This window comes from Ciconia boyciana, chromosome 7, assembly GCF_034638445.1.
Source record: "Ciconia boyciana chromosome 7, ASM3463844v1, whole genome shotgun sequence".
Lineage (NCBI taxonomy): Eukaryota > Metazoa > Chordata > Aves > Ciconiiformes > Ciconiidae > Ciconia > Ciconia boyciana.
This window is the reverse complement of record NC_132940.1, coordinates 47,583,472-47,608,927: the sequence shown is the minus strand read 5'-3', so window position 1 is coordinate 47,608,927 and position 25,456 is coordinate 47,583,472. Positions and strand designations below refer to the sequence as shown.

Here is a 25,456-nt window from a genome sequence, read left to right as displayed (position 1 = left end):
TGTTGTGCAGGGACAAAAGTTGTTTGTTTGGATACAGAATTTCACAACCAGATGCATTGTTAAGGGGAGAGGGTAAGAGTAGGCAACGACACTGCCTCTTCACATGAGACAGAGCACGTGTGCCATAGGGGCAGCTCTAAGTACAGGACGTAGAGCCTCCTTGGAAATAACCCTGTAAACCCGATGTTATTTCTAAGATCAGAAGAGTTACAGTGGTGAGATCATGGGTTATTTTCAATAGCACATGACTTCTCTCCTACTTTCTCATGTGATAGGCAGTATCTGCTCATCCTTAGAGGAGCAGAAATTGAGTCCGTTATTGTCGTGAGTAATGGGATATGGGTATCCTTGATGTGCAAGTTCGCATCGACTGGGAGGAGCAGGAAAGCAAGAGGTATCTAGACTTAGAGGGATGCACTCTAACTATTTAAATAGAGAGAGCTAATGCAATCAGCAAAGCAAACACTGTGTGGGCAAAGCATAGCCTATCACACTGAATGTGATTCGATGAGTGATGGGGCAAAATCTGTCCTTTAAATGTGCTCTGTGCTTGCTTTCCTTTTGCTTTGCCCCCGCGCATGTACCTCCTCGGTGAGGTCTGTGCTGGGACAGCAGACAGCACCCTGTCAGGACCCCCATATAGCAACAGCATTTCCACGGTGGTATTTGTACAACAAAGTTGCATCTTACCCTGCTTTTTAATTTGATGGACTAACTCGTTACAGTTTTTGGTAATGTTAAGTAAATCTGTTTACTTGGATGAAAATGGGGCTGAGCAGCTTTTCTTTAGCAAGATTGAATCTAAGCATTAACATACAGGAACATTTCTGCCTGTGTGCGGTTAGCTCTCTTAGAAGGGCTGCCTTTTCAGGAAGTAAATATAATCATTTTTGATGCATCCGTCTAAAGATTTAACCACTGGTAACATGCTTTCAGACTAAAAGCTGTTAGAATAGATTCAGAGTGAAAACGTTTGAAATAGCTAATGGAGTTTGAACTCCATTTTCAAATACCAAACTCACCGTGTCAGTGGGAAGTAGACACTGTCTGAAAACATTATTCCTAATCAATTGTTGATAAGGAGCAATATTAACTTGTGGCTTTCACTGTAGAAAGTGGATGTAGCAAGAGAGGGCACTTAATTAAATTGCACCTTATAACTAATCAAACACCTGGGGCCAACAGTTTATGCAAATGAGACAGCTTGGCTGAATGCCTGAAATAATTGTTGGATATAGGATATTTATATAAAATAGATTAAAAAAAAAATTCAGAAGAATTATGGAATTTAATGTTTTAGGCTGATACCTGCATTATTGGATTATCACAGTTGGCGTGCACAAATGAGAAGGTAGTTGGCCTCTGATTTGAACAGACAATTGCTATAATTGCCTAAACATTAGAAAATTAGGTTGCATTCAAAGCACATTTATAAATGCTGAATTCTGTAAATAAAATCCTCTATTTTTTTGATTACCCTTTCAGAAGCACTTAGTCTGATGTTGAAATTTAGTTGTTTTCTGAAGTAAAAAGGTTTTGGTGAATACATGCTATGCCTGATCAGCCTTTAAGATAATTTAATTTTGGAAGTAATCAGCTATGAACAGGAAGTGTTTTTTGTGGCAAGGCTTTTGCAGCTAAGTGGTTGAACATAACTAATTCTCAGAAGGGAAGTGCTTTGTAGTTTTTAAAAAAAGTTTAAATATAACAATACACAAGAATTTCCATGTCCGAATTCTGTATAAATAAACCTGTGATATTCTTTGGCAAAGTCTGCAGATGTGACAATCCCAATGTTACCCAGTTTCTCTGTTTTGCATGGCTATGTTTCTTTCTTTCAAGTGTAGTCTCGTTGAGAAGGGAAGTGGGGGAGCGTACCACAGGCAAAACAGTGGGCTTGAGTTACATGTCTTGTTCACCTACAGCCTTTTTAACGAGCTGTGGAAGGGAAGAGAGTCACAATGACCCCATTAAGGCAAATGTTAGCTGTCTTGGTCAGTGTGTTGATATCAGTTAACTAGAAGCGTTGTATTAGGTAAAAAATTTGACTTACTATATGCCTTAACTAAAAAAAAAAAAAATGCTGGAAACTATCTTCTGTGTAATACATGGGGCAGATAAGTTTTGTCATGGGCAAGCAGAAGAGGTTGTTGGTCTCTCTGCAGCTTAGTCACCATCCCGACAGGGTCAGTGCGAGGTACAGAGTGCATCACACATCTCTTCTCTCGTGGCCTCCCACTCTGCCTTAGTCTGGAAACAGCAGCTGATCTTCAGCAGTGGTGATATCATGGGAGCACAGTGTGCGTGCTTTGTGGCTGCTGCTGCTGCCAGCGGGGCCCCAGCCCTGGGAAGAACTCCGTATGATGGACCTCAGGGGCACCCATGGGTTTTCAGCTGCACTCAGGGATTGCGTCTTCTCGGGACCACTTAAAAAAAGGGACTTAAAATGTCACGTATGTGTGAAGTAAAAGTAATGAAGCGTGTTCCAGAGACTGTGGGTACTGCTGGGAAGTCCCTAAGCAACCAAGGATTCAGACATCTTCGCTATTACTAAATGTGGCCTGAAAATTCATACTTCTCCATTTGCTGTCTCTTTTATTCATAGACTGAATGTGTAATTCTCCAGTGCACGCAGGCTTTGGTAATACAGCTGGGTAGAGCCCAGGAACCTGCATTTAGGAAACTGCACTTAGTTTGTCAGAACAACAGGGGTTTTTTTCACTTTGTGGTGTCTATGAGGCACCATCATTATTTGTGGGAGCCAAAGTGTTTTAATCACATTGTATCCTGAGCTATCCAGATGAAACAGAAAAAGTTTGGGGAATCCCGTGATGCTTGCATCTGACTGAGTGATACATGCCTTTCTTTCATAATTACTCTCATGGAAAGTGATGGGGGGAATCAGTGTCGTCTGTGTAAGCTGTAAGGAAAAATACAGTCAATAATATCCAGGTAGTTGTCACGTAGAGTCTGGGTGCTTCCATTTGTAGAGGAAAAACATCACTTTTTAGTCTGAGACTGGGGACTGGGAGGAGATCCTCCAGGGGCACAGTAGATACTGCAGGCTGCTTCATGGTATTAGTAAGTGGTTCTTCATACTAAACCAGTCATATGCCATAGGCCGCCTTCTGGAAATCATGTGCCTTTCTGTAATGGAAGAGAAAAGTAGCTTGGGAGATCAGATGTGTCTTGGTTTCAGTCCTTCGTTGTCTTGAGTGGTGGAGTTACTCCATTGTAACTGAGAGCATAATCTGGTCTGCTGGGGTTTAGTTTTGTTTGTTTTTCCCTCTTATGGCAGAGAAAATTAGTGGGCCAGATCTGTGGATTAATTCAAAATACCCCAAAGCTTCCTCTCGTACGACTTTTGCAAAGTGGCTGCCTTGCCTGACCTCAGCATGGAGGCCCTGGGTCACACAGGGGAGCACTGCTGGTGGCCCTGGCCTCTCGTTGGCCTGGTGAGAACTAAGGGAAGCTTGGGTCCTTGTGGAGACCTTCTGGAGATCCACTTCTCTGTGTGGTTTCCTGCTGTGGGGCCTGACAAGCCAGCTCAGTCAGGAGCTGCTTTCAAAAAAATGCCTTAATTTGTGCAGCATCTGTTGAGTCTGAAAGGAGGTTGCAGGAAGCATCCGGAGGCCCATGTCAATCCTGCTCTGCTGTCTGCACCCGCCGATGGAAATGCCCCACTGAGAAGCTGTTGCCTGGTTCCACTTGCTTTCCAACCATCAAGCTGTCCTGTGGCAGTCCTTTTGCAGCTTATTGGGAGGACTCTCTGCCCCTCTCTTCTCCTTCCAAAAGAGTCAACGCTTTTAGTTCTGTTTCCACATTCCTTGCTGAAAAGGCGTGCGGTGCAGAAGGGAAGTGGAGGAAGCAAGTAATGCTGTTGGATTTGGCACATGTTTCTGGGAGAGGATGTAAGGAAGACTTGATTACTTTTTTTTATCAGAAACCTCAGAGACTGAAGCAAGTTTGCTTGGAACAACTTTGTTCCCAGAAATCTATTTGAACACTGCTCTTGTTTATAATTAATGCTTTAGCTGATAGTATTGAATAGCGTGTGTGGGCAGGAGCTGGGTTGTAGCTGTTGGTGTGCATGTGTATTGGCTGCATGACAAATTGAGAAATGCAAGCCATAATAATAAGGTTCTTAACCTCTTCATGAGACAAAACTGATGTTCTGTCACTCTGACTAATTTGCCCTTTTTTTTTTTATTGTCAGACAGACACAATTTCACTGGAAATCAGGACACTGTATCCTTCTGTACCTGAAGATGCAGAACGAAAAGCAGAAAATTTATTTGTTAAAGAGGTAAATATCTAGTGTGTGTATCCTTTAATTTTAAATAAAACTAAGGGTGTGGGCGAGGCTTGCTATGATTATAATTAACATTTGTTTTTCTTTTAATATTGTTTAGGCGATTTGAATCAGGTTTGAATTTTGGAGGCCAGAAAGAGGGGGAGGGTTAACAGCATATCTGCAGGTGCCTATTCCAAGATGTTTGTATCTAGAAAAATTGCAAATGCACCAAATCAGCCTCTCATTCTACTGTTTCCCAGCTGCATTCCCTGTCCACTGATATTGACGTTGGTATTTTTACGAGGGCTAATCATTGGTGATCTGAATGTGCTTTGCACTTTGAAAATATTGATATCTTTCCAAAAAAGATAAGTATTTGACACTGTTTTAGACCATTAGAGTTATTACAAGGTATGTATCTTATTTGGAGGTGTATATTATAGCTATATGAGGAGTAGTTGCACTGTGAAGGATGTGTAGGGGTTTATATTTAGTGTCAGTATTTAGGGTCTGTTCTACCTTCATAGTAGAAAGTCGAGCAAAGTTCTTCCGTGGCAGTTAGAGCCCCACCAGCAGTGATTAATTGCTCTACCTTTAAAAAAAACTATAGTTGTATTGTTTCCATACCTGATCTCAGATTGTAGGAGAAGATTGCTCTTCCTGCTACCTCAGGCATATTTCAGGTTGTCACTGGTTTTATCACTTTGAAGGACATTGGAGGTGCTGGCTGCACTGTTCAAGGGAATTTACTTCAGATGGCTCCCTGAGCCTTCCCTGTCTTTCACTAGAGATACAAAGTATAGCTCATCATTTGCATTAACAAAACAGATTTATGAAACCAAATTTTCAGCCAGCTTCTATGAGGGATTTAATTCCAAGCATTTATTATAATTAGACTGTGATGTGTGTGTTCTCTGCCTTTTTTTCAGATTGGGATTTTTCACACCTGGCTTCCTGGTTTGAATGAGTATGGGCTAATTCATATGCACTATAACTCCAAGATAATGTGTGGAGGAAAAGTCAGTTGCAGACAAACACAGGGATTAGAAAAAATAAAATCCAAGATTAGGCAGAAATGTAGCTGTTCAATTGTATGCAACATGACATTTTACAGGCTGGCCCTCTTTCTCTCCAGCAGGTCTAGAAAGAGCAATAACAACTTACCGCCAGCTCAAATTGCCTGAACTTTGCCATCTTTCTTAATCTGACAGTAGGGTTAAAAGATAACATAGCTTGTGGAATTATCTACCTTCCCAGAACCCTTGCTGCCCTTTCAGCACTTTGGGGTCTGCTTTTTATTTTAAGGTTCCACAAGTTGCAAGGCCAGCACTGTGCTCATGGCTTTACAGAGAAAGTGGTGGGTCTAAAAATGGAACATAGTACACAGTGTCTGGGAATCATTACAGCTGAGTGCTCCAAGGGGATGCTAATGACAACCTGGTAAAATACATATTGAGCACATCTATTAGCTTTCTCTGCAATACCAGTGAGCCAAGGGGGGGGGGAGAGGAGCAAAGCAGTGGAAAAAAACAGTACTATAGAACTAAGCCTGTGCATGGAATAGTAGCAGGATAAGACCCTCCTTTAAAGTAGTAATGCATATGTTCCACTTTGCCACAAAGCCAAAAGCTATATATAAAATCAATTAAGCTCCGGGAGGAGGATGGTTTCTAGTCCAAAATTAAGTAAAACTGAGCATGGGGTGCTGTGAAGATGTGTGATTGTAGTCCACTGCAGCAATTGCACAAATCTGTACTGGCCCAGCAGCAGTCTGTTGTGTTCCAGGTTGGTGTTCAGCACTTCTGGATAGATGTGCAGGAGCGGAGTTTGTGACCTACACTTCTTTTTTGGAGCTGTAAAAAAGTGAACACTTTACTCAGTGAAGGAGTCTTCTGTTTCTTCAAATATACTATGATATCATGAACAGTGAAGGCGTCCGTCTTGTACATACTTGAGTATCTGTTGGTCAGCTGTACTTGTTACAACCCAGGATCAAGTGTCTAATTCCTGACTGGACTGTTGGGGAAGCTATACAAAGGCAATGTACAGCTTCATCTCGCTGAAGCCATTTTGGTGTTCCCCATAGGTGGTAACAGCTATCTCTGACCATTAGTGTACATTACACCACCTCAGTAGTTTAGCAAGTTGCGACATGAGGGCATGGAGCAAGTCAGTTAACTACAGAAGGGTCTGCTGTTGAAGGTGAACCTAATTTTCTTCATATGGCGCAGGGTGAGGACATGGTACTGAAACTATTTCAAGAGCTCGGATCCATGATCTCCTGTCTCATCCTTCTGGACATTTGGTGGTGTTCAGATGGTCTTGTCTATAAGGTACTGCTAGGCCATTTGAAAGGGTTGTCAGAAGTCTGTGATAATGCCTTAAAACCCTGTCTGTCTCTTCCTGGGCATTTGTTTCCTACTGGTGATAGTAGGAAGGCTTTACTTCCACCTCTAGGTCTTTCATTGCTAGAGTCCTTCAAGGATCAGGTTTTTTTCCCCAGCCTGTACCAAAATCCATACATATGACAGCTTAGGGATTTGATCAGATTCCCTTTGCTCAAGTGATCATAAGCAGTACTTACAGGCACACCAGGATGACTTGATTGCCTGTGCAGTATTGGTTTATGGATGCAGAAGAGCTGACAAGCCAGATGAAGAAAGATGAGGCTGATATTGCTGAGGAAAGCTTTCAGTATGGATAGTATTTGATGCTGTCCACCTATAGTGGAAGGTTTGTGCCTCTAGTTGTCTAATTCAGTTCTCTTAATACTGCTTTTAGATTCCTCAGTAACTAGAAACTTTCACTGTTGGTGATGTTCAGATGTTATGATAATGGGTGAGGCAGAAGAACTTACTTTAAATAAGATGTCTAACCTTCTCCTTTCTGCTGAAACTGTAAAATGAAAATTTAAAAAAATAAAATTAAGGTGACTTGAATAAATAAATAGTCCTTTGATAACTAAATATTTTCTGTAGAATGCAAAGAGAATAAATATTTTACATTTTATGATTGATTTATATCTGAGTCCCTTTACTAATTTATATGTCATTGTTAGGTATATGCTAAAGGTAATACTTTGTGAATCGACCATTCCTGTACCTGTAGTTATCTTAGGATATTTTCCTTGTGGATTTTTCCACCTTAACTTTTCTTAGGCAGGAGGAGCTTGAGTAACTAAATTAGGTTCCAAGAAAATAAAAGTTTCCAGAAACTTTTAAAGCCAGAATAAAATTGTCTTCAGTGTTTATTTTTTCTAAGTATTCCTGACTTCCTTGAATTCTGTACTGTACCATGCTGTTTCTTCCCAAATTCTGAATTTTCCCACTCCTCACAGAGTCTACTGCATGTATTTATGCCAGTCAGCATTGTCCTCATGGTCCATAATTTTGGCAAATAAAAGCATTCACTCCACAGGAAACAAAATAAAATTCTTCCTTTTGGACAGTGAAAACATTCCCAATATCACCTTTCCCAACTCTGTATTCCTGAATATGCAGATCAGATGGCTCCTTGGGATTTTTCACAGATTTCATTTGGAAATATAAGGGGACAGTGCATTTTGCAATTCAGAGTTATATTTAGTTTGCAGAACTTAAGCTAATTGCAACATATTTAATCCCATATTGGTTTGCATCAAGTCAGTATTTTCAGAAAGCATGCATGTATATACGTACACATGCACACTACTGTGTGTATCTATATGAATGAAACTTTACGTATATATGAAAAAAAAATCCAGAAAGTAAATAAATATTAGCTGTCACCTGTCCTTTCTTAAATGAGTTTAAGCCAGATGATCCCTCCAAAAATGATAGGTGCTACTTGGATATGATTTTTGGGAAGCATGTTTGCAGAGGGGCTGGCCACATGAATGAGGAGGGGTGTGCCGGGAGCTGTGCAGGGGAGAAAGGAGGACAGAGCAGCTTGCTGCAGGAGCTTCCCTAGGTTATGCAGTGTCATTGTGGAAAATAAGCCCAGAGGGACCTTTGAGAAGTTGTCTCATCCCTCCCTCCCAGGTAGACCAGGTACCTCCTGACCCACTCTTTTTGCTTCAGGAGTCTGATCCAGCGGCGGTGGCTGCTACAGGAATGGCTCCTTTGGTGACTTGCTGGGCCTTGGATCAGCTTGCAAGTGCCATCACTGGTGGTCTCATCCACTTCTTACTGGTGACTAAGGTAGATTGCCTGCTATTGTGCAGATGGGCTGATTTGGGGCTTGTTAGTATTATCAAAGGGCCAACTTGCGTAGGTTCAAGTCAGGCCCGTCTCCTTCAGAAATCTGCTGGCACTCTTGAGCTGTGTTTGAGCATGCTTGTAGTTTTAGAAGTCATTGTAGAGCCAATTGCTTCTTTCAAATCACAGACATCTAGGCAGTCGTCATCTTAGCAACCCGTTGGAAAAAGCCTGGGAACAGAGGCCAGTTATTAATGGCATGCGTGACCTGATTGTGTCCTGCGTGCGACATCTGGAATCTGCCAGCACATCGAGTAAGGGAGTCTGAGGTAAACCCAGAATGGAGTATACTAACAGCACTCTGCAAATGCAGCATTACTTAAACCTGTTTAGTGACTCTATCTATATTTGATGTCAAATTGTGGTGTTTTAACTTATGGAAATGACTCTTAAAGATGAGGACAATGAAGAAAAGAGCTTGGTGGGGAGAGCTGTTGAGACTGAGCTTTCCTGCACCCCAATGTTGGCTCCTTTTCATTTGTGGGTGTAATTGTAGTCCTCACACTTCATCCTTGGAGCAGTAGGGACCATGCTGGCTGAAAAGCACTACATTAAAATGAAGTAACAGTGTAAGAGTATTGAAATTTCATTTGATGGATGATGTAGTTCATTTTGTCTGCTATAGTACAGTATTCACGTGGATGCCTCTTAACTTTCCTGTGTAGATTTTCTAGATACAAAAGTTGGAGTTGTCACTTGTAGTAAGTTTTTAGAGCCCTCGCCATTCATCTGGGGGATTTTTTTATTTGAGATTTTGCAGGTTGTGTCTACAGGATCTGTAAGTAATTATTAAACATGAGTCTTATTAATCATAATGTTAAAAGAGCGACAGCCTTCCATGTAACTACTGAAAGTGGTTGTGTGTCCATACACTTGATTTCTGAGGCTTTTTTATTTACAGGTTAATCTGCATTGCTCTTACATATTTCAAAGTTAAATTAAAATGGGAACTCCTGTTGATAAATGTCACAAATAAAGTTTTATTATTGCTCATCATAGTGTAGATTTCCCCAACTTCAAAATCTAAGTGCTTTCAGTACTTTAAAGAACTGTAGTGTCAGGACAATGACATACATTAGTAAAGGACTGTGGGTCTTTTGATAGCACCGGAGGTAAATACTTTTAAAAAATGTTTAATACTTCAAAATAGTAGTGTTTTTTAATGTTTTGGTTTGTTACACTGCTGTATCACTGGACTTTACGATACATGTCAACTGTGTTCATTTGGAAACAGCTTCAAGAGCCCCAAAATGAAGGTCTAGGTTGCTAGCAGCTAGTCGTGATGCTGCCATGCTTGTTGCAGGCGTAAGGGAGCAGGGGTAGGCCCAGGGTGGACGGCTGAATTTCAAGCCAGGGTGATCACACGGCCTTGCACCTTCTCAAATCCCCGCACGCTGCCTTTGGTTGGTGCAGCAGAGGTCACAGGAGGGAGAAGCGGTTGGGAAGGCTTTATAAGCGGTGCCATGCATGTCCCCAGTCATGGGGCAGAGCACAGAGCCATCTCTGCAGCTTCCCCTTTAGCACTGTGGCCACGTGCAGCTCTGGCAGGTCTTTGCTTTCTGTTTCCAAGCTCTTGCGTCGGCTTGTCCTTCCCTGTTCAACATCTCCTGCTTTCCACCTCAGAAATAGCTGCTCTTCAAGGGTGAATGAGGTGGCAGGATTGCTCCGTGCATGCAGTCTCTCTGCAAGAACCCCAGTTCCACAAATGACTTTTATCATATGTGCCATCTGTATTTCCGAAGACCACATACCTAGTGCTATCTTAGAGAGAATATAAGCTGGGGAGTTGCTTTCAAATGTTTCAAGGTGTTTGCCTCATTTGCACTTCTCTCACTTCCCATTCTCTTTTCTTTTTTTTTTTTTTTTCTTCTCCAAAAGGTTCATTTGCATTACAGGGTAAATCTTTTCTAAGTGCCTCTTTCACTGTGGTAGCCATCATGCTGTCATCGCCAGAACCAGAGCTAAGAAGTTACAGGTGGAAAAAGCTTGCAGGATTGTTTGTCTCTTTAAGGAAAAATTAGGCCAGCTGGGCAACAAGAAAAAAGAAAAGAAATTACCTGAATTTGATAGGGCCTTTGGGAATGGGCTGTGCAGCCTGCCTGGTCAACAATGCAGTAGGGAAGTTCATGCAAACGTGTGCCAACCCTCCCACATCCCAAAGCTTCCATTTCTCTATCTATATTTTTTCCTCCCCCGCAGTCCACTTGAGCTCAACAGCCCCTGCACTGGTGCCTCCGCTCTTTGCCAGGAACAGTAGGATCCAGCTCTGGCCTCTTGATGAAATCTCTGCCTCTAGAAAGGTTTTTCTTGCTCCTCAAATCAGGTTCGCTGGTATATTTCCTCATTGCTAAAATCAAAATTCCAATAATAATTTCCAATTAAAAAAAAAAATCATTAAAAGTCTAGCAGAAGTACAGCTAGCAGAAGTATTTGATTTTTAGTTGGGATATTCTGAAGCGAAAATACTGTAACTTTTTTTTAAAAAAAACTTGATCTACTTTACAATGGATAGCCGCAACAAGCTAGTTCAAGAACAGCGTTAGCTGTTGCACTGAATTGGCTTGCCTTTTGTGAATTTATTGAATGATACTTGAATGTGCTGCTTGTCCCCTTTGATTTTTACTTTGATTAGCTTTTTCTTGGAGGAGCACAATAAACCTTTATCATTATAAGCTAAAATACTGTGGCCTGCTCTATATGTTATTCACAACTGGTTTTTTGAACACATTAGCCTATAATGTTGGCAATAAAAGCCTGTGTTGAGAATTCTCTGTGGGCTTCCGTTGCATCTGTTAAGTAGAATACTTAGTAATGCAATTACCACAGGGAAAAAGTGGTCCTTTCTGTAGAAGGTTCAGTTGGTTTATGTTTGCCAAGTAGAAAGCAAGCGAAGTGTGAATCGGAGGGTCTGTGCTCATCTGCACAACATTAAATGAATGAGCTTTTCATTGGCTCGTGTAGAACAGAGTATATGTTGCTCTTGTAACAGTATTCTTATAGGCCAGGTGACTATCAAATAGTTTTAACTAAAACTTAGATCACACAAATACAAGAGTGACCAAGTCGTTTTATGACGATTCACAAAACGGAAAAGTTGTTCTTGGGTGGTGGGGTTTTTTTTCTATTCAAAGGCAAAGAGCAAACAATGTTGCAGTGGTGTAGGAACATGGTTGTCAGGGGTAGGCTTTAGACCTGACCCTGCAAGGTGCAGAGTTAGTCAGTTATAATGCTATAGTATTATGTTCATTCTCAGAGAATATGTGATTATTTTATATTGTCTAATGGTCACACTTTATTCTGTATCCTGTAAGATAATGAAGGTTTATGTCAGACCAGAAAGTAGACGCTAGATCCACATGGAATGTGTTTACTGCAGACTGGCTTTGGTTGTGCTGAACTACTCAGTTCAGTGTCAGGGTGGGAGAGAACTGCCTATAAATGCGCATCCGCTTCCTTGCTGCCTTTTCCATACTCTAAAACAAATAAAGCTGTCACAGAAGACTGTGACCACATCCAAGATGACTTCCTAAATTAATTTGTAGCAACATACTCTGCATGTTTTATACAAGATTTAAAAAGGAGATTTGTTAAGCCAGTGCTGAGTAATTTAGAAAGCACCACCTTTAAGTTTTCAGTCCATCTCAGTTTTTGCTCCAGGTGGAGTGTGGGGAGAAAATGATACAATACTGGGGTAGAATCTTCAGCATACTATATAAGTATCAGTTTGCATTTTGCACTCTGTAGCAAGAATCACTGGAAATTCTGACATTGTGTCATTTTTCTTGTTGTACACGTGAACCTTATCAATAACTGTACATATTTCATGCATCTTGTTGCCTTTAAAAATGTCATGTTGTGTTTAATTGCATTGATAAAAGTTCTGCATCGAGTAAATCGCACAGTTATTCTGGTCTATTTGACAGCATAGCAAAGCCCTTCATTATAGTCTTTGTTCAGGTCTGGTTCCCTTATTTAAGGGAGATTGATATATTAAAAACAATTTCAAAAGATGAAAGCAAAACCAGTAAGAAGTTTTTCAGAAAATAAAAACTACAAGGAGATGATGAGATGGCTGAGCAAATTCAGCGTGGAAGGGAAAATGAGACTCTGGTGAGAAATGATAGTCTATTAATATATTCCTGAATGTTGTTAAGAGGTTAAAGATCAATCCTTAAGGGCAGAACAAGAGGTAGAGGACTTGTGCTGCAACAAGGGGGAATAAAAAGAGTAGGGCAAATATATTTGCAATGGAAGGCTTAGCAAATGAAACAGCATGCAAACAAAAAATGTATAATGTCCATGGAGAAAGTCAGGCCTAAACTACGTAGTGTCTTTTGAGGCAGTAGCATTATAATTTAATGGTGCTTCCTACGGAGTAGATGAGAATCAGTAAAGCATGTTAAATTGCTATCAGCCCCCTCCTCCATCTTGTATGATTCAGTGCATTTGATTTAAAAGGGAAATTGTGCTTCAAAATGTGGAAACATAGGACTGACTTTCCTTTAAGAACTGTGCACCCAGCTATAAAAGAAAAGCACAAAGGACTCCCTCAGATCTTTCTTAGTTCTCTAGCCTTCTTGAGTCTAAATAGTTGTAGTAATTCTATTGTTGTTGTTTGTGTTTTTTCTCTTTAGGCTTGTAAATACTACAGTTCCCAGTGGCATGTTGTGAACTACAAATATGAACAGTATTCAGATGACTTTCGACACTTACCACAGTAAGATCTAGCATAAGTTCTTCTTTTTTAATTTTTCCTATTAGGTTTGTGTCATTTTGCTGAGCTTTGTCCATATTTGCACTTCCCTTTGTCTTACATGCTCTGCTTGTTTTAACGTATTTATAGTGCCTTGCATTTTTAAAAAGGGGAAGAAAAGGTCCTTTAGCAAAAGTTCAAGACTCTGCAGAATTCACTAGTATCAACAAACTCTATTAGTGCTGATTCAAATCCTTAGAAGTGTATTTGCGTATTCAAAGCACAGTTGATACAGGAAAGCTGGCTTTCTGTTTTCCTTAATAATGCATAAATGTCACTCACCTTTAACTGGGATTAATTCTCCTTTTAGTTACTCTGTGTAACAGAGGAGTAGGATTTCACTTAGTGCTTTATAGCTGCACTGTACAGAAGAACTGGGTGCAATGTGTACAGCACACGCTGGTGCAGCACTGGTGATACAAGGCTGCAGAAATGTGCAGGTGTCTGGGTAAGCAGGCATCTGTTCTGTGCTTGGAGGCAGTACATTAGAATCAATGTAAAGGTGCTGGGAGGAGAAGGAACAAGTTCCTTGACTTGAGTGGAAAGAAATTAAGAATTTTGTGCTCATTCCTTCATGCGTGAGTTTCTACCCTTACTCCTGTTTCTGGCAAGCTTGTATCCTGTGCCCTGAGGACTGTTTTAAGGAGTAGTTAATGAAATCACTGAATGCCCAAACAAGCTGTGTTACCGCCTCCTTTCCTGGAATTCAAGGCATTAAAATTATGATACTGGATGAAAAAGGTTATTACGTGCACATAACACAGGAATCGGTGCTCCAGGCTTGGGTTGGATGGAAACTAGTACTAACTAAACATATTGTTGCAGGAATCGATAAACTGATTCTTATGGTCCCTTTAGATGCTGTGTTCAGAGGGTTTTGTGCTGCAAGCCTTCCCTCAGATCTGCATTCTCTCTTGTATGTTGGTATTTTTATGAACAGTGGATATGGTAGTACAAAAAGCCATTAAGAGCAGTTTTCCTAATCAGAGATTATAAACATACCTTTTCTTAAGTACCCAGTGCACTGATTGTTTTAGAAAATTAATGCATTTAGTGCTCAAGAAAAATGTTTGCCGCACAGCAGTTTTCCATTTAACCTTAAGCATCTTCACTCTTATGAAATATGCATTTGACAGACGTGGTTGCATTACTCTGCACAAAAGTACATTTTAGCTGATTACATGTATCATCTTCTGTGAAGGTCATTTTAATACGGTGCTTAATATGATTCGCTTTCATGAGTTTCATGATTTGCTCCAGGGATGTTATGGTGTCTCACATCTTACTTTCTTCCCCCCTTGCGTAGAGGATTATAACAAAACAAGAGATCTTGTTTTGTCTTGTATCAGAACATAGCACTCAGGAATGGTTTGGATGTAGCACTGGTTGATGTTTCAGAAGCAAAGCTATAGCAGGAGTGTCTGTATTTTGTTTGCTGAAAGTTGCCATGGCTTTTGAGCTTAACATACCTTAAACAGAGCTGGTTTGGAGTCCATCTCATTTCATACCATTACCATCCTTTTCAACATCAATGGACCTTGATTGGACATGCATGTTATGAAGTTCAGTGTTTTAGACTAAATTGCCTCATTAAAAATAAAGTGGCTTGATATGTCCTTGTCGTAGTATTGTATCTGTCTCACTGTTGATAGCTCTGGATGCCCAGTTTCCACAGTTTTTTGTTTCATTTGTGCAAAACTGCTGTCATGCTATCAGAAATCTGAGCATATTGTTATATCAATTCCTTTATAGGAAATTGTTGTATTGGGGAAGATTGGATGAGTATTAAGCATTTAGCTTTGCATCATGAGAAAGGAACATCATTTACAATACCAGATCTAACTATGGCTAAAGTACTTTCGTTCACTGAGGGTGTGCTGAACCTTCCCATGGGCTTTCCTATTTAGAAACACACAAATTGGGATTCAGCAGCCTTCAGCAATGCTGAAGGACTTCATACTTGTTTGTATGTGAGGCCATGCTGTGCTGTTTCACACAGTCATACAACATGTCAAGTAATGGCTGCATGGTGTATCAGATTTTTATCAGATATCGAAGTTACTTTTTCTGAATACTGACCCTTTCTGATTGGGAAGCAGCTGCAATGTGATGCCAACCACCTGGGGCAGGCAATGAGGACTCAACGTGTCCATGGTGCAATTCCACAGAAGTAGTGCTGAGGCACCAGGGAAGAGCTCAATGACGTGCACAACATGACCAAAGTGTTTAGCAATTGCTTTAGTTTTTCTCTGAGTGTGTTCCTCCTTTGAGGTTTTTCTCAGGTCTTTCTACCCATTAAATTCCTCTCTGTGAGCTCTCACTACCTCTTTTTACACCATTTTTTATGCTTTGTGCTGGTGTGTGTTCTTGCTTCTTGAGCAAGTGGAAGGGTGGAGGAAGAATGGGTTGCTTAGTGTGTGCTGTGGTGACAGCGTGTCTGGGAACAGAAATAGTCATTAGCAAAGTTTTTGCTGTCATTTATAGGAAACCTGGAAAATTTGGTAGATATTTCAGGTCTGGTTCCTTGGAATTCTGCATCTTCATATGGGTCTGAAGAGGCAGCAGGCAGAGAAAAAGAGGGTACAGTATACCAAACAGGATCATGTCCTTACCACGCTTTATCCACCTGACCTAGAATGATGAGGAGCATGCCCAAAAGGATTCCCATCCAAGGAAGGGAAAAACTTCTTCTATGGAGAATGACACAGAGGTCTGAGTGGATGAGTGTTTCATGGGTGGTCAGTGAGATCTTGACACCTGAAGCAGTAGTGGTCTGTCCTTTTCTATCTCTTTTATAGCTCTGCTGAGAGGACAGAAGGATTTCCTTCTTTCTAATAAACTTACCCATGTACCCAGGCTTGTGGAGGGGCTGTGGTTTAATGGGACAGGCTCACACTCTGACCATGGAGCAGCAGAGCGGGCCAGAGTTGCTGTGTCATATGGTGAGGGGTTGGCACCCTGCTAATCCAGCAGATTTCTGACTCCTCCTTCTTCTCCCCACTAGCATCAAGGGCATTAGGGTTGGGGCTTTGTTTTGGTTTTTTTTTCAGTAGCTGACTAACTCTTCCTGTTACTGGTACAGATCCTCAATCAAATGTGTGCAGTGATGTTATCTGTCCACGTGTGGCCAGAGGGCATCGGTCAGTCTGCCTACACATCACCCCAAGAGCACTGCGGTGCACTTTTAGCTCTGAATAATGAATAAGCCTATAGGGTTTTTGTCTAAAAATGTGAAGGCTTGAATGGTGTTTTTTATAAAAGGTGGGATTTGGCTTGAGATTTTTGCTTTGGGGTTCTTTTGGGTGGGAGGGAGTATTTGGGTAAGAATTTTTAACAGCTGCCCTTGGTTGCATTGGAAAACCTGCAATGGATTTCCATCACAAATATTCTGAATATTAACACTTTTACAGATGTCAAAGATGTCAATAGATTGCAAATGTTCCTTTTATTCAAAATATTGATCAGTTGTTTACATTAAATAAACACCAAACCAGAACAAACTAAAACAGAGAATAAAACACTCCTGTGTTATGTGTGCACTCGGTTCTCCTGGCTCTGCTGAAATGCTGATTTAGGTTGCGGTGGGGTAGTTACATCATGAGAACACTGACTTGGAAATAGGGAAAGTGAAGAGGAGCTAGGTATTGCTCATTACTCTAATCTTCCTAATCTGTAACTTGTGTATGAATTAATAGAAAATGAAAAGGGTCAAAGTTACCACTTTTTTTTTTTTTTTTTTTTTTTTAATTAGTGACATTTAACATTATGTGCTAGTGTGGGCTAAAGCTCACTAAGTCGAGAGAGGAAACTAGCTGAGGAGTCTGTGGTTTCTCAACTTCTGTTTGGATTTGCTTCCTTGGATGGTAGAGAGTAGTGTTGCTCTGTTCCCATTCTCATGCTGGGTAGATGAAAGTAAGTTCTGGAAAAGTTGGTCTTCCTGATGAATGATGGCTTTTAGCATGACAGCTTTTGTAGGTTTTCACATGATAACTGAAGGTTTCCAAAATTAGATTTGAAGTCTTCAGGAATTTGAAAACAATGTTGATATTTCTCAGGCCACAGAAAAATCTATTTTTTTCTCCATTTAAAAATATCTTTGAACTTTTATCATGTGTATTTGGCTGTTACTTAAGGTTTAATTCTGCAACTTGCGAAGTACTCTGGGCCTAAGTACAATTACTTATGTGCTTAAAATGAAGCAAGTGCTTAAGTGCTTTGTTTTTTCATATTCAATTTTGGTTTTAAGTCCACAATATGAAAATCTTAAATGGCACCTCATCAAAAAGACATCTGTGTATTTTAAAAATTACTTTAAGGCTCATCATATTGACTAGTAAAAAATATCTTGAAATACTGAAGAAATGTAGAAGCTTTAAGCTGAATGTTCTTAATTGAACACTTTAATAGCTTTTTCTAATTTCATTCATTTGACAGCCTTAAACGGGATATCTCTTTGGAAACTGTTTGGGTTATGTTGCCTGTTGTGGTGAAAGAACAGTGAAGAGAACAAGAAGTGGTATTTCATCATTTGTATAGAACTGTTTCCACTTCATAGTGTTGAAAAAAAACATATATGGGGCTTAAGAAAAAAGCTGCATTTTGAAACTGTTGTGAATTTTAAAGGAGGTAATAGCAATAGGTATACTGAAGATGTCATGGGGGCTCGGGACAGTTGCCTCCCTGAAAGAGCAGGTACATGATTATTTTAAAAAAAAGAAAAAAACATTGAAGACATTTTTCCTTCCCTCCCAGAAATGAATGTAGACCAGAGAAACTGCCATCACATTCCTTTGAAATCGATCATGAAGATGTGGATAAGGATGAAGTATGTATTCTGATTTTTGGGGTTGGTTTTTTTTTTCCCCGTGGGTAAGAGTTATTTATTGCTTTAATATCAGATAAAGAATGATAATGGAGGCTCGTTGTCTCCTATAAAATATTTCATATTTTAAATAACTCTGAAATTAGTGGAACAGCTTTGTCTCTTACGTCATCATGTGCACAGCAGGCATATTAATAACATCTTATTTTAAAAGGAATGAAAGGATGATTATTTGTTGTCAAGCAGTTATTCACAAGTTACAGTTTTCTTTTGTCCTAGAATTCAAAAAGCAAGTCCATGCAATATTAATCATGTCTTTCATACAGGATACAACATCCCACTCATCTTCAAAAGGTGGTGGTGGTGGTGGAGGAGGAGGATTAGCAGCAGGAGTTTACAAGTCTGGATGGCTTTATAAAGGGAATTTCAACAGCACTGTAAACAATAGCATTACCGTTCGGGTAAGGGAACAGCATTATTCTTTCTTTATTCCATTTAGATTTATATCCCCCGCAGAGGCACACTTGTTTGCCATTGTCATTTAGCTCCTTATATCTCAGGTTTGATTACATTGCTTTAAATGATAGTAAAGTAATATTGCAATTGTCTGCAAAACAGTGCGATTGAAGTGCAGTTAGGGGTTGCCTGTTATCTAAACCCTGTGAATAAAGTATCAGTGAAAATAATTTGTGGTACAACAATTGTCATTCTTTTTCCCCTCCACACTTCAGTCATTCAAAAAGCGCTACTTCCAGCTGACACAGTTGTCGGATAACTCATATATTATGAATTTTTATAAAGATGAAAAAATATCAAAGGAGCCAAAGGGATGCATTTTCTTGGATTCTTGTACAGGAGTCGTACAGGTAAGTTTCAGTTTCTTTAATTGTATTGCTTGGGTGTCAGATACATTTTAAAAGGCAAGTAGAAGAATGCATACATTAATGGAATACTGGTCTCATCAGCAGTTTCATTAAATGAAGACACCATTAGTTTTGCTCTTTAAAAAGGTACAAGTGCTCAGACTGACAGGTTACAAAAAACACAGTTGAATTATACTAGCAGATCATGCATATGCTCTTTGCACATGGCACACATGAGAAAAAAATATCATAAAATGTTTCTTTTCACTGAAATTATTTTCCTAGCTGCCAGATTTTACCTCATGCTTACTAAGAGCATGCTTGCTTGTTGTGGGTTAAAGAGACTCAGGTTATAAAGCATTGGCTGTTGGGCAAATGGTAAATTAATCCTGTATCCTGAGCCTCCTTGAAGATCATCACTTTTGGAGGTGATAGAGAGTCTTAAGGGCAGCAGGTAGGACAGACCCTTATTGTTTATTGTGGCTTGGAAAAATAAATAGCCAGAAATGTCTCATACCACCTTTTATTTTTGTTCCCCCTAAGATTGAGTTCTGAGATTTTTTTCCCCTTCTTGCTCTGCCTTTCCTCTAATTCTATTAATGTATTTCTCTTTGTTTTCCTTTTTTCCATTCTAAACAAGATGTTATCTTGAATAGTATGTTAGTGTGATTGATCTACCCCCCTGTGTCACTAAATAAGGAAATTCCTTTTTTTTAGCTATACTTCATTCTTTACTACTTAACCATTAAAGATTCGTAACAGTGCTAGCGCAGACTGATTTGAGAGTTGCTTTGAAAGAAACCTTTTAGGTAATGCAAGGGAAGACCCCCGATAAACACAAGCTTTTGTTGGTTGGGAAGTCTCTCCTTTACCCCTAAACAGGCCTTTTGGAGCAAGAAAAATAATCAGTGAGTAATTCGCTTTGGGAACAAATATTTGCTGACAGCCCCCTGCAGAACCTCGTTCCTGCACCCAGGAAAGTACCCAGCTCTGTAGGGAATGACTGTTTCCCCTGTGTAGTTCAAAAGGGTGTTTCTTTTTTCAAACAGGTGTAGGACAGGATGGAGATAAATACGTAGAAGGACAATTATGTTTGCCTGTGTCAGTCCATTGGCTTGAAAGACCCTAACAGGTAGCTTGGAAGTGTTGCAGAAGCCATAGAGGAGATTCTTACACGGAAATCCTGGTTAGAAATTACTGCTTGCTCCTGCTTGCTGGCAGTGTGTGCTTTTAAGACGGGTCTCGGCCAGAGCTCTAGTTAAGCCCTGGACATCCCTGTAGCGTGGTTTTAGGTACAGATTTAATGCTATCCCAGAGGGTGACTGTTCTGCTGTGTTGTTTCTGATGACACGCCATGATAGCATAAATGTGTTGACTGCAAGATTTCTGGCCTTTTTGACTAACCTGTGATAAAAAAGCTCAAGAAACCTTTGAAATCCTCCTCCTGAACTTCGACAGCTGCCTTCTAAATCTACAGCGTTCCTGCAAATTGTCCCAAACTGTTTGAACTGTATGTTCTCCTCTCGCCTACCCCCAGACACTAGTTTTAGTGATTGTTCTTTGACTGACATTTAGAATGGGATGCACAAATTTATGAGCTATCTTCACTAGCAAGAAGTGAGTCTTAGCCAAGGGGGTAGTAGGGCAAGTATCATCAGCTATCAAAGTCTGCGATGAACTTAGAATCATAGGGCTGAAAAACAAAACCTGGCTTAGAGTTGCCATAAACAGGGAGACCATAGAATGTGGAGAAAGAGTTGAGTAAAACTGAAGATTTAGAGGAAAACTGCGATGTGAAAGTTCTGATTTAATGAGTTTTAATACCACTGTAGATCATTTAACTCTCTATGAATGGCTTTGAGTTCCTGTTTGATAGAGGTTGAATATCTAAATTGTAGTAAACATCCTGGAGAAGTCATCTCCAGATAAAATACAGAATACTTCCAGAACAATTCTGTTATTTTGGAAGAATGACCCTGCAGGCATTAGACTTAGCTTGATGTTTCATTTATAGCTCATCCATAGTTTCTTTTTGAATCTTGTATTATTTCCTTCTGGAAGAAATTTTAAACTTGAAATTAAGTGTTGAAGATCACAAGTCAACCTCAAGGTCCACATACCATATGGAAGGACTTACAGAGAAGCAAACTTAGAAATGGTAGGGGTTTTTTTTTCCTGTTAACTGATCAGGAAGAAAATAGTTGGCTTTAGATTTGAAACAAAGGCTTTGCTGTAGATCTCATCTGCTTGCCAGAAGTCTGAAGTGCAGATGGAAAAGTGGATATTGAAGTTTTCCTGCCCTAATGTTCTTAAGATGCAGCATGCGAGAGATATTGCTCTATTAGATAATGTCTAATAGTGTTACAGTACCTGATTTAAAGATCTTGGCCATGTCTGTAAGGGGAAGTACATAATATAGACAAGAAATGCATTCATTTTAATGCTGTTTGTACTTTCTGAAGATAAATTGAAACGTAGCCTTTTTCTTTATAGATTGTGCATAAATTGGTATACATAATCCACTTATAAACATAATCTAGCTTTAAAAGTTTTGAACGGCCACTACCTAAGATTCTTGGCATAGTTTTCTTCAACTTCTAGCTCTTGGTCAAGCCCTCATGTTATATCAGTAAAAACAGGTTTCAGTGAAATTTTAGTACTTGTTTTACATTAATTTGAATGTATGCAGTGATTGGAGGATTAGAGTGATTTCAGGATCAAGAAAAATATTGGACACCCGAGAACCAATTGCTACAAAACCCAACCCTATCCTTACCCTATGTTGGGTGAACTAAAATTTATATCCCTGAAAGAATATACACCTCAATAAAGTACTTGAGAGGAAAACTGTTTCCTACCAAGACCATTTCCAGTAGCAGAACTAAAAAATAACACACACGCATGCACATACACACACACAATCCCAAGTCAGTTTGAAAAGCCAAGATTTGATGGACTCTGTTGACCTGAGTAGCTCCGGAAGAAGTTGTTCAGTCTTAACTGATTCCTGAGCTGGGTCATGACATGTAATATAAGGACTGGAGCAAGTGATTAACAACAGATTGGGTAGGAATATTCTAAATCGTCTCTGCTGCTGGAAAAAAAATGTTCGTGGAACTTCATTGGCAGTGTCTTGGGTTCTTGGTCTCCTCCTCTGCTAATCACTATCAGATTTTGCCTCTGTTCCTCTTAAATAAAAATATCGCTATCATCTCACCATCTGGCTTAGAAGCTATTCTTAGTTAACTTGTTGATATAGGACTGTACTGAGAAGTAGTTATAGTATGTAGAAGTACAGGATACCATTGTCATGTTATTTGAGACTGTTAATGAAGAAAAATAAAATTGAGTGAAATGGCCAGTTATGGGATGGATTAAGTGTTTTTCATTTGTCAGCATCACTCCAAGGTTAATGTGTCAACAAAGTGATGGCAATTTTCTGCAATATTGAAAACAAAACGGTCTTCCATAGTCAGTGGTTGTAAAAGTTTGATGAAGTAATAGGGGGTAGGATGCGTCAGTGTTCTTTCAGATTTAAGCAAGGAGGAGAGACAATCAATGCAACTGCTTCCACAAGACTAAGAGATAAAAGCCTCACTAATTTGATAAATTTGAGGAATGAAGCACATTGTATTAGATCACATCATTTTGTTTAATTTTATTGAGCTGTTTCAGTAACTAAGCACCTGTTAATTCTTATGACAGAAATTGATGGATTAACCATCTACTGCAGGTAAAACCTGGTGATACAGAACAGATCTCAGAACTCAATCTGTTGCCAGTATACTGGGTATTGGTTCTTATTTGATACTTGAAAAGCATAGCATTGCAATGACTGAACAGCACTATACCTCACCTTTTGCCTCCTGCAAAGAATTGTTGAAATCTCCTTAGTGGTTTTTAAAATCCTTCTAACACAAGGGCGGCAGTGGGAAGTACCCACTGTAATCTTTTCATGTGGAGGAATTTGTGCTATTGCAATCTTCTGGAGAGATTTACTGGTTAATCTCTATTCGAAGTTTAGACTCATATCATCCAGAAGCTGTTTCAGAAAAATATAAAAAGAACAAAATTATGTAGAAATGTTGTCATCCTAACCACAATGTTTCTAACTTCATTAGATGCTTAGAAATTGTTAGTTTTATGTAGCTTGTTAGCAGCATCTGTCAATATCTCAAACCAGAAGATTTTGTAAATTGTTCACAATTAGCTTTGACCTATTGAGGTCCAACCTCAGCAGTCAGGGATGGAATAGTCTTTGACCATGTGCTGACTTTGCTTGCTTGCTAGTTTGAATTTGGTGAACTCAGTCCTGTTCCCACGGAGCAAGTATTCGTATGGCTTAGCACTACTTAGTATCTTTTTGAATGTCTGGTGTGCTGGTAAGCCCAAGGTAAAGACTTGGGCTTTAGAGGTGTTCTCTCCAGACAACTACGACTCATGTGGCAATGCTGTACTTCGCCATCAGAGGTCTTTCATTATTCTCCTTGGGAGGCATTCCCTACGGTAGTTTGAAGTGCCCTATGGACAATTTGTTATTGTCCATAGTCTTAGATTTCTATGGCTAAATAGAAGATGTATATTTGGCCATAGAAGATCTTAGATGCACAAAGACCCAACAATAAATTGACATAAATTTGCATTAATATCACAGTACTTGGATTGTCTTTAAAGCCACTGAATTTTGCTTGATGTTATTTTTAAGGAGTCGCCATATGCAAGTCCATCTTATGGATGCCTTTTTCAGTACCTTTTTATAATTAGTTCTAGTGTTTATTTTCTTTTCCTTTTGTTCCAACAGAATAACAGGCTTAGGAAACATGCCTTTGAGTTGAAAATGAATGACCTCACATACTTTGTGCTGGCAGCTGAAAATGAGCAGGATATGGATGACTGGATTTTCACTCTCAACAAAATCCTGCAAATAAATCCGGAGGGAACCATTCAGGAGAGGAAAAGTACAGATCTCACTGATCTGAAACTTGGTAAGAGTGAATAGTCTCTTGCATTGTTTTTTTTTAATCAAATGCAAAAAATTGAACCTTCAGATATCATTATTGAATCACTTTAACTGCCTGAGTCTGTAATGGATTCTGCATCTATTGATTCCTGACGAAGCAGCATCAGTCTTTTGGCAGTCGCTGAACAATGTCAGCTAACTCCCCACAGATCATTTTCAAAAGGCTGCTCCCCACGAAGTCAGCAGTAGCAACGTGGCTCTGCTTTGCATATGCAGCTCTTTTTCAAGTATAGTCCTCTCTGTCAATGATCTTGCTAGTACTTTGTGTTTTACTGTCTTGGGAGTCTGAAGGTTTTAAAGAGTTTTGTGCTGGAGAGAGGTTAGATCAGTTCTTTTTCCAGCGTTTTTTCTTCTTTAAAAATCTGGAGCTAATAATTAAAAATCCCAGCTGTGGTATATTGCTCCTTCCCTGGAAGCTTATTGACTTTTAATTTCTTGCTTTTGTGAGTTTGTGTATTAATATGCTTTCATTGTGGAAGAAAGAATTGGATGCTCTGTTATACTGCACTCTTCATGTGGCAGTAACTCATTCTTCCACATCATAAATCCACGTTCAGTTTGGATGAACCCCAGCTGAAATTCTAAGACTGAAAACACTTGAAACCTTAATACAGATATGAACTGCTTGTGCTCTGAGCTGAATGAAAGCTTTGAATCCACATGCATCTGAATCTTGGGGAAGTTCAGAGCTAACTGAAGGCTTTAGCCTGGTGTTTATAATAAATTGTGATTTTGGAGGGACAGGATACTCCTTATATTGCCAAAGATGGTTTTATAATTTAGAGGCATAAGAGACTTGTGCTTCAGAATCAGAGAAGTACTTTTGGAAATCCTACCCATAAGGGATATTAATGAAACAGGAAGAAATCTGTGCATAAAAGGTCAAAGACATAAGGCTAACAGAAAACAGAAGTCTCTACTGGTAAAAACCCTGATAACAAGCAACAGGAATGTGCTGTGGAGTTAACTTGTCAAAAGGCACGATGCTTTCTTGGCAGAAGAGCCCTAAATGGCTGTAATGACTTATTTCACATTGGGCTGAATTACCTAGTGAAAGCAGAACAGTCCCTGGTGAGCTAAGGAAAGCAAAGGCATTGCTGTATAGTGCTGTTCTCTGGATCCATAGATTTGCAGCTCATGGAGTCCAGTCTGCATCCCTCCCCTTCCCAAAGATTGGGTAAGGTCCTGCCTGCCTCACTGAAGACTCACTTTACTGGGAGTCCAAAATCTTTCAGTTGACATAAACCCTCGGTGTTGCCTCAGATGGGACCAAGAGAGCAAAGGAAGGTGTTTTTGTTGTGGTCATGAATATTTGTCATGGATGAATGTGTCAGACATTTCACTGAGTAGAGTCAGGCCTCTTGTTTGAAAGCTTAAATATCAACTAAGTTACAGTAAGCACCAGCGGGAGATGAGGTTGAGGAGGACAGAGGTTTACATTAGTATCTCTTCCACTTGTTAGCCTGATG

General features: G+C 39.7%; 1 protein-coding gene across 7 annotated transcripts in view; it reads left to right on the top strand.

Annotated features, from left to right (window-relative positions):
* DOCK10 (dedicator of cytokinesis 10) overlaps positions 1 to 25,456 on the top strand; it is a 165,010-nt gene that overhangs the window by 66,181 nt on the left and 73,373 nt on the right. For all 7 annotated transcript variants that reach the window (XM_072866735.1, XM_072866733.1, XM_072866737.1 and 4 more), the window contains exons 3-8: positions 4,217 to 4,306; positions 13,164 to 13,246; positions 18,035 to 18,107; positions 18,431 to 18,565; positions 18,836 to 18,970; positions 23,769 to 23,952. In XM_072866735.1, coding sequence (XP_072722836.1) covers positions 4,217 to 4,306; positions 13,164 to 13,246; positions 18,035 to 18,107; positions 18,431 to 18,565; positions 18,836 to 18,970; positions 23,769 to 23,952 — 700 coding nt within the window. The remainder of the gene's footprint in view (positions 1 to 4,216; positions 4,307 to 13,163; positions 13,247 to 18,034; positions 18,108 to 18,430; positions 18,566 to 18,835; positions 18,971 to 23,768; positions 23,953 to 25,456) is intronic.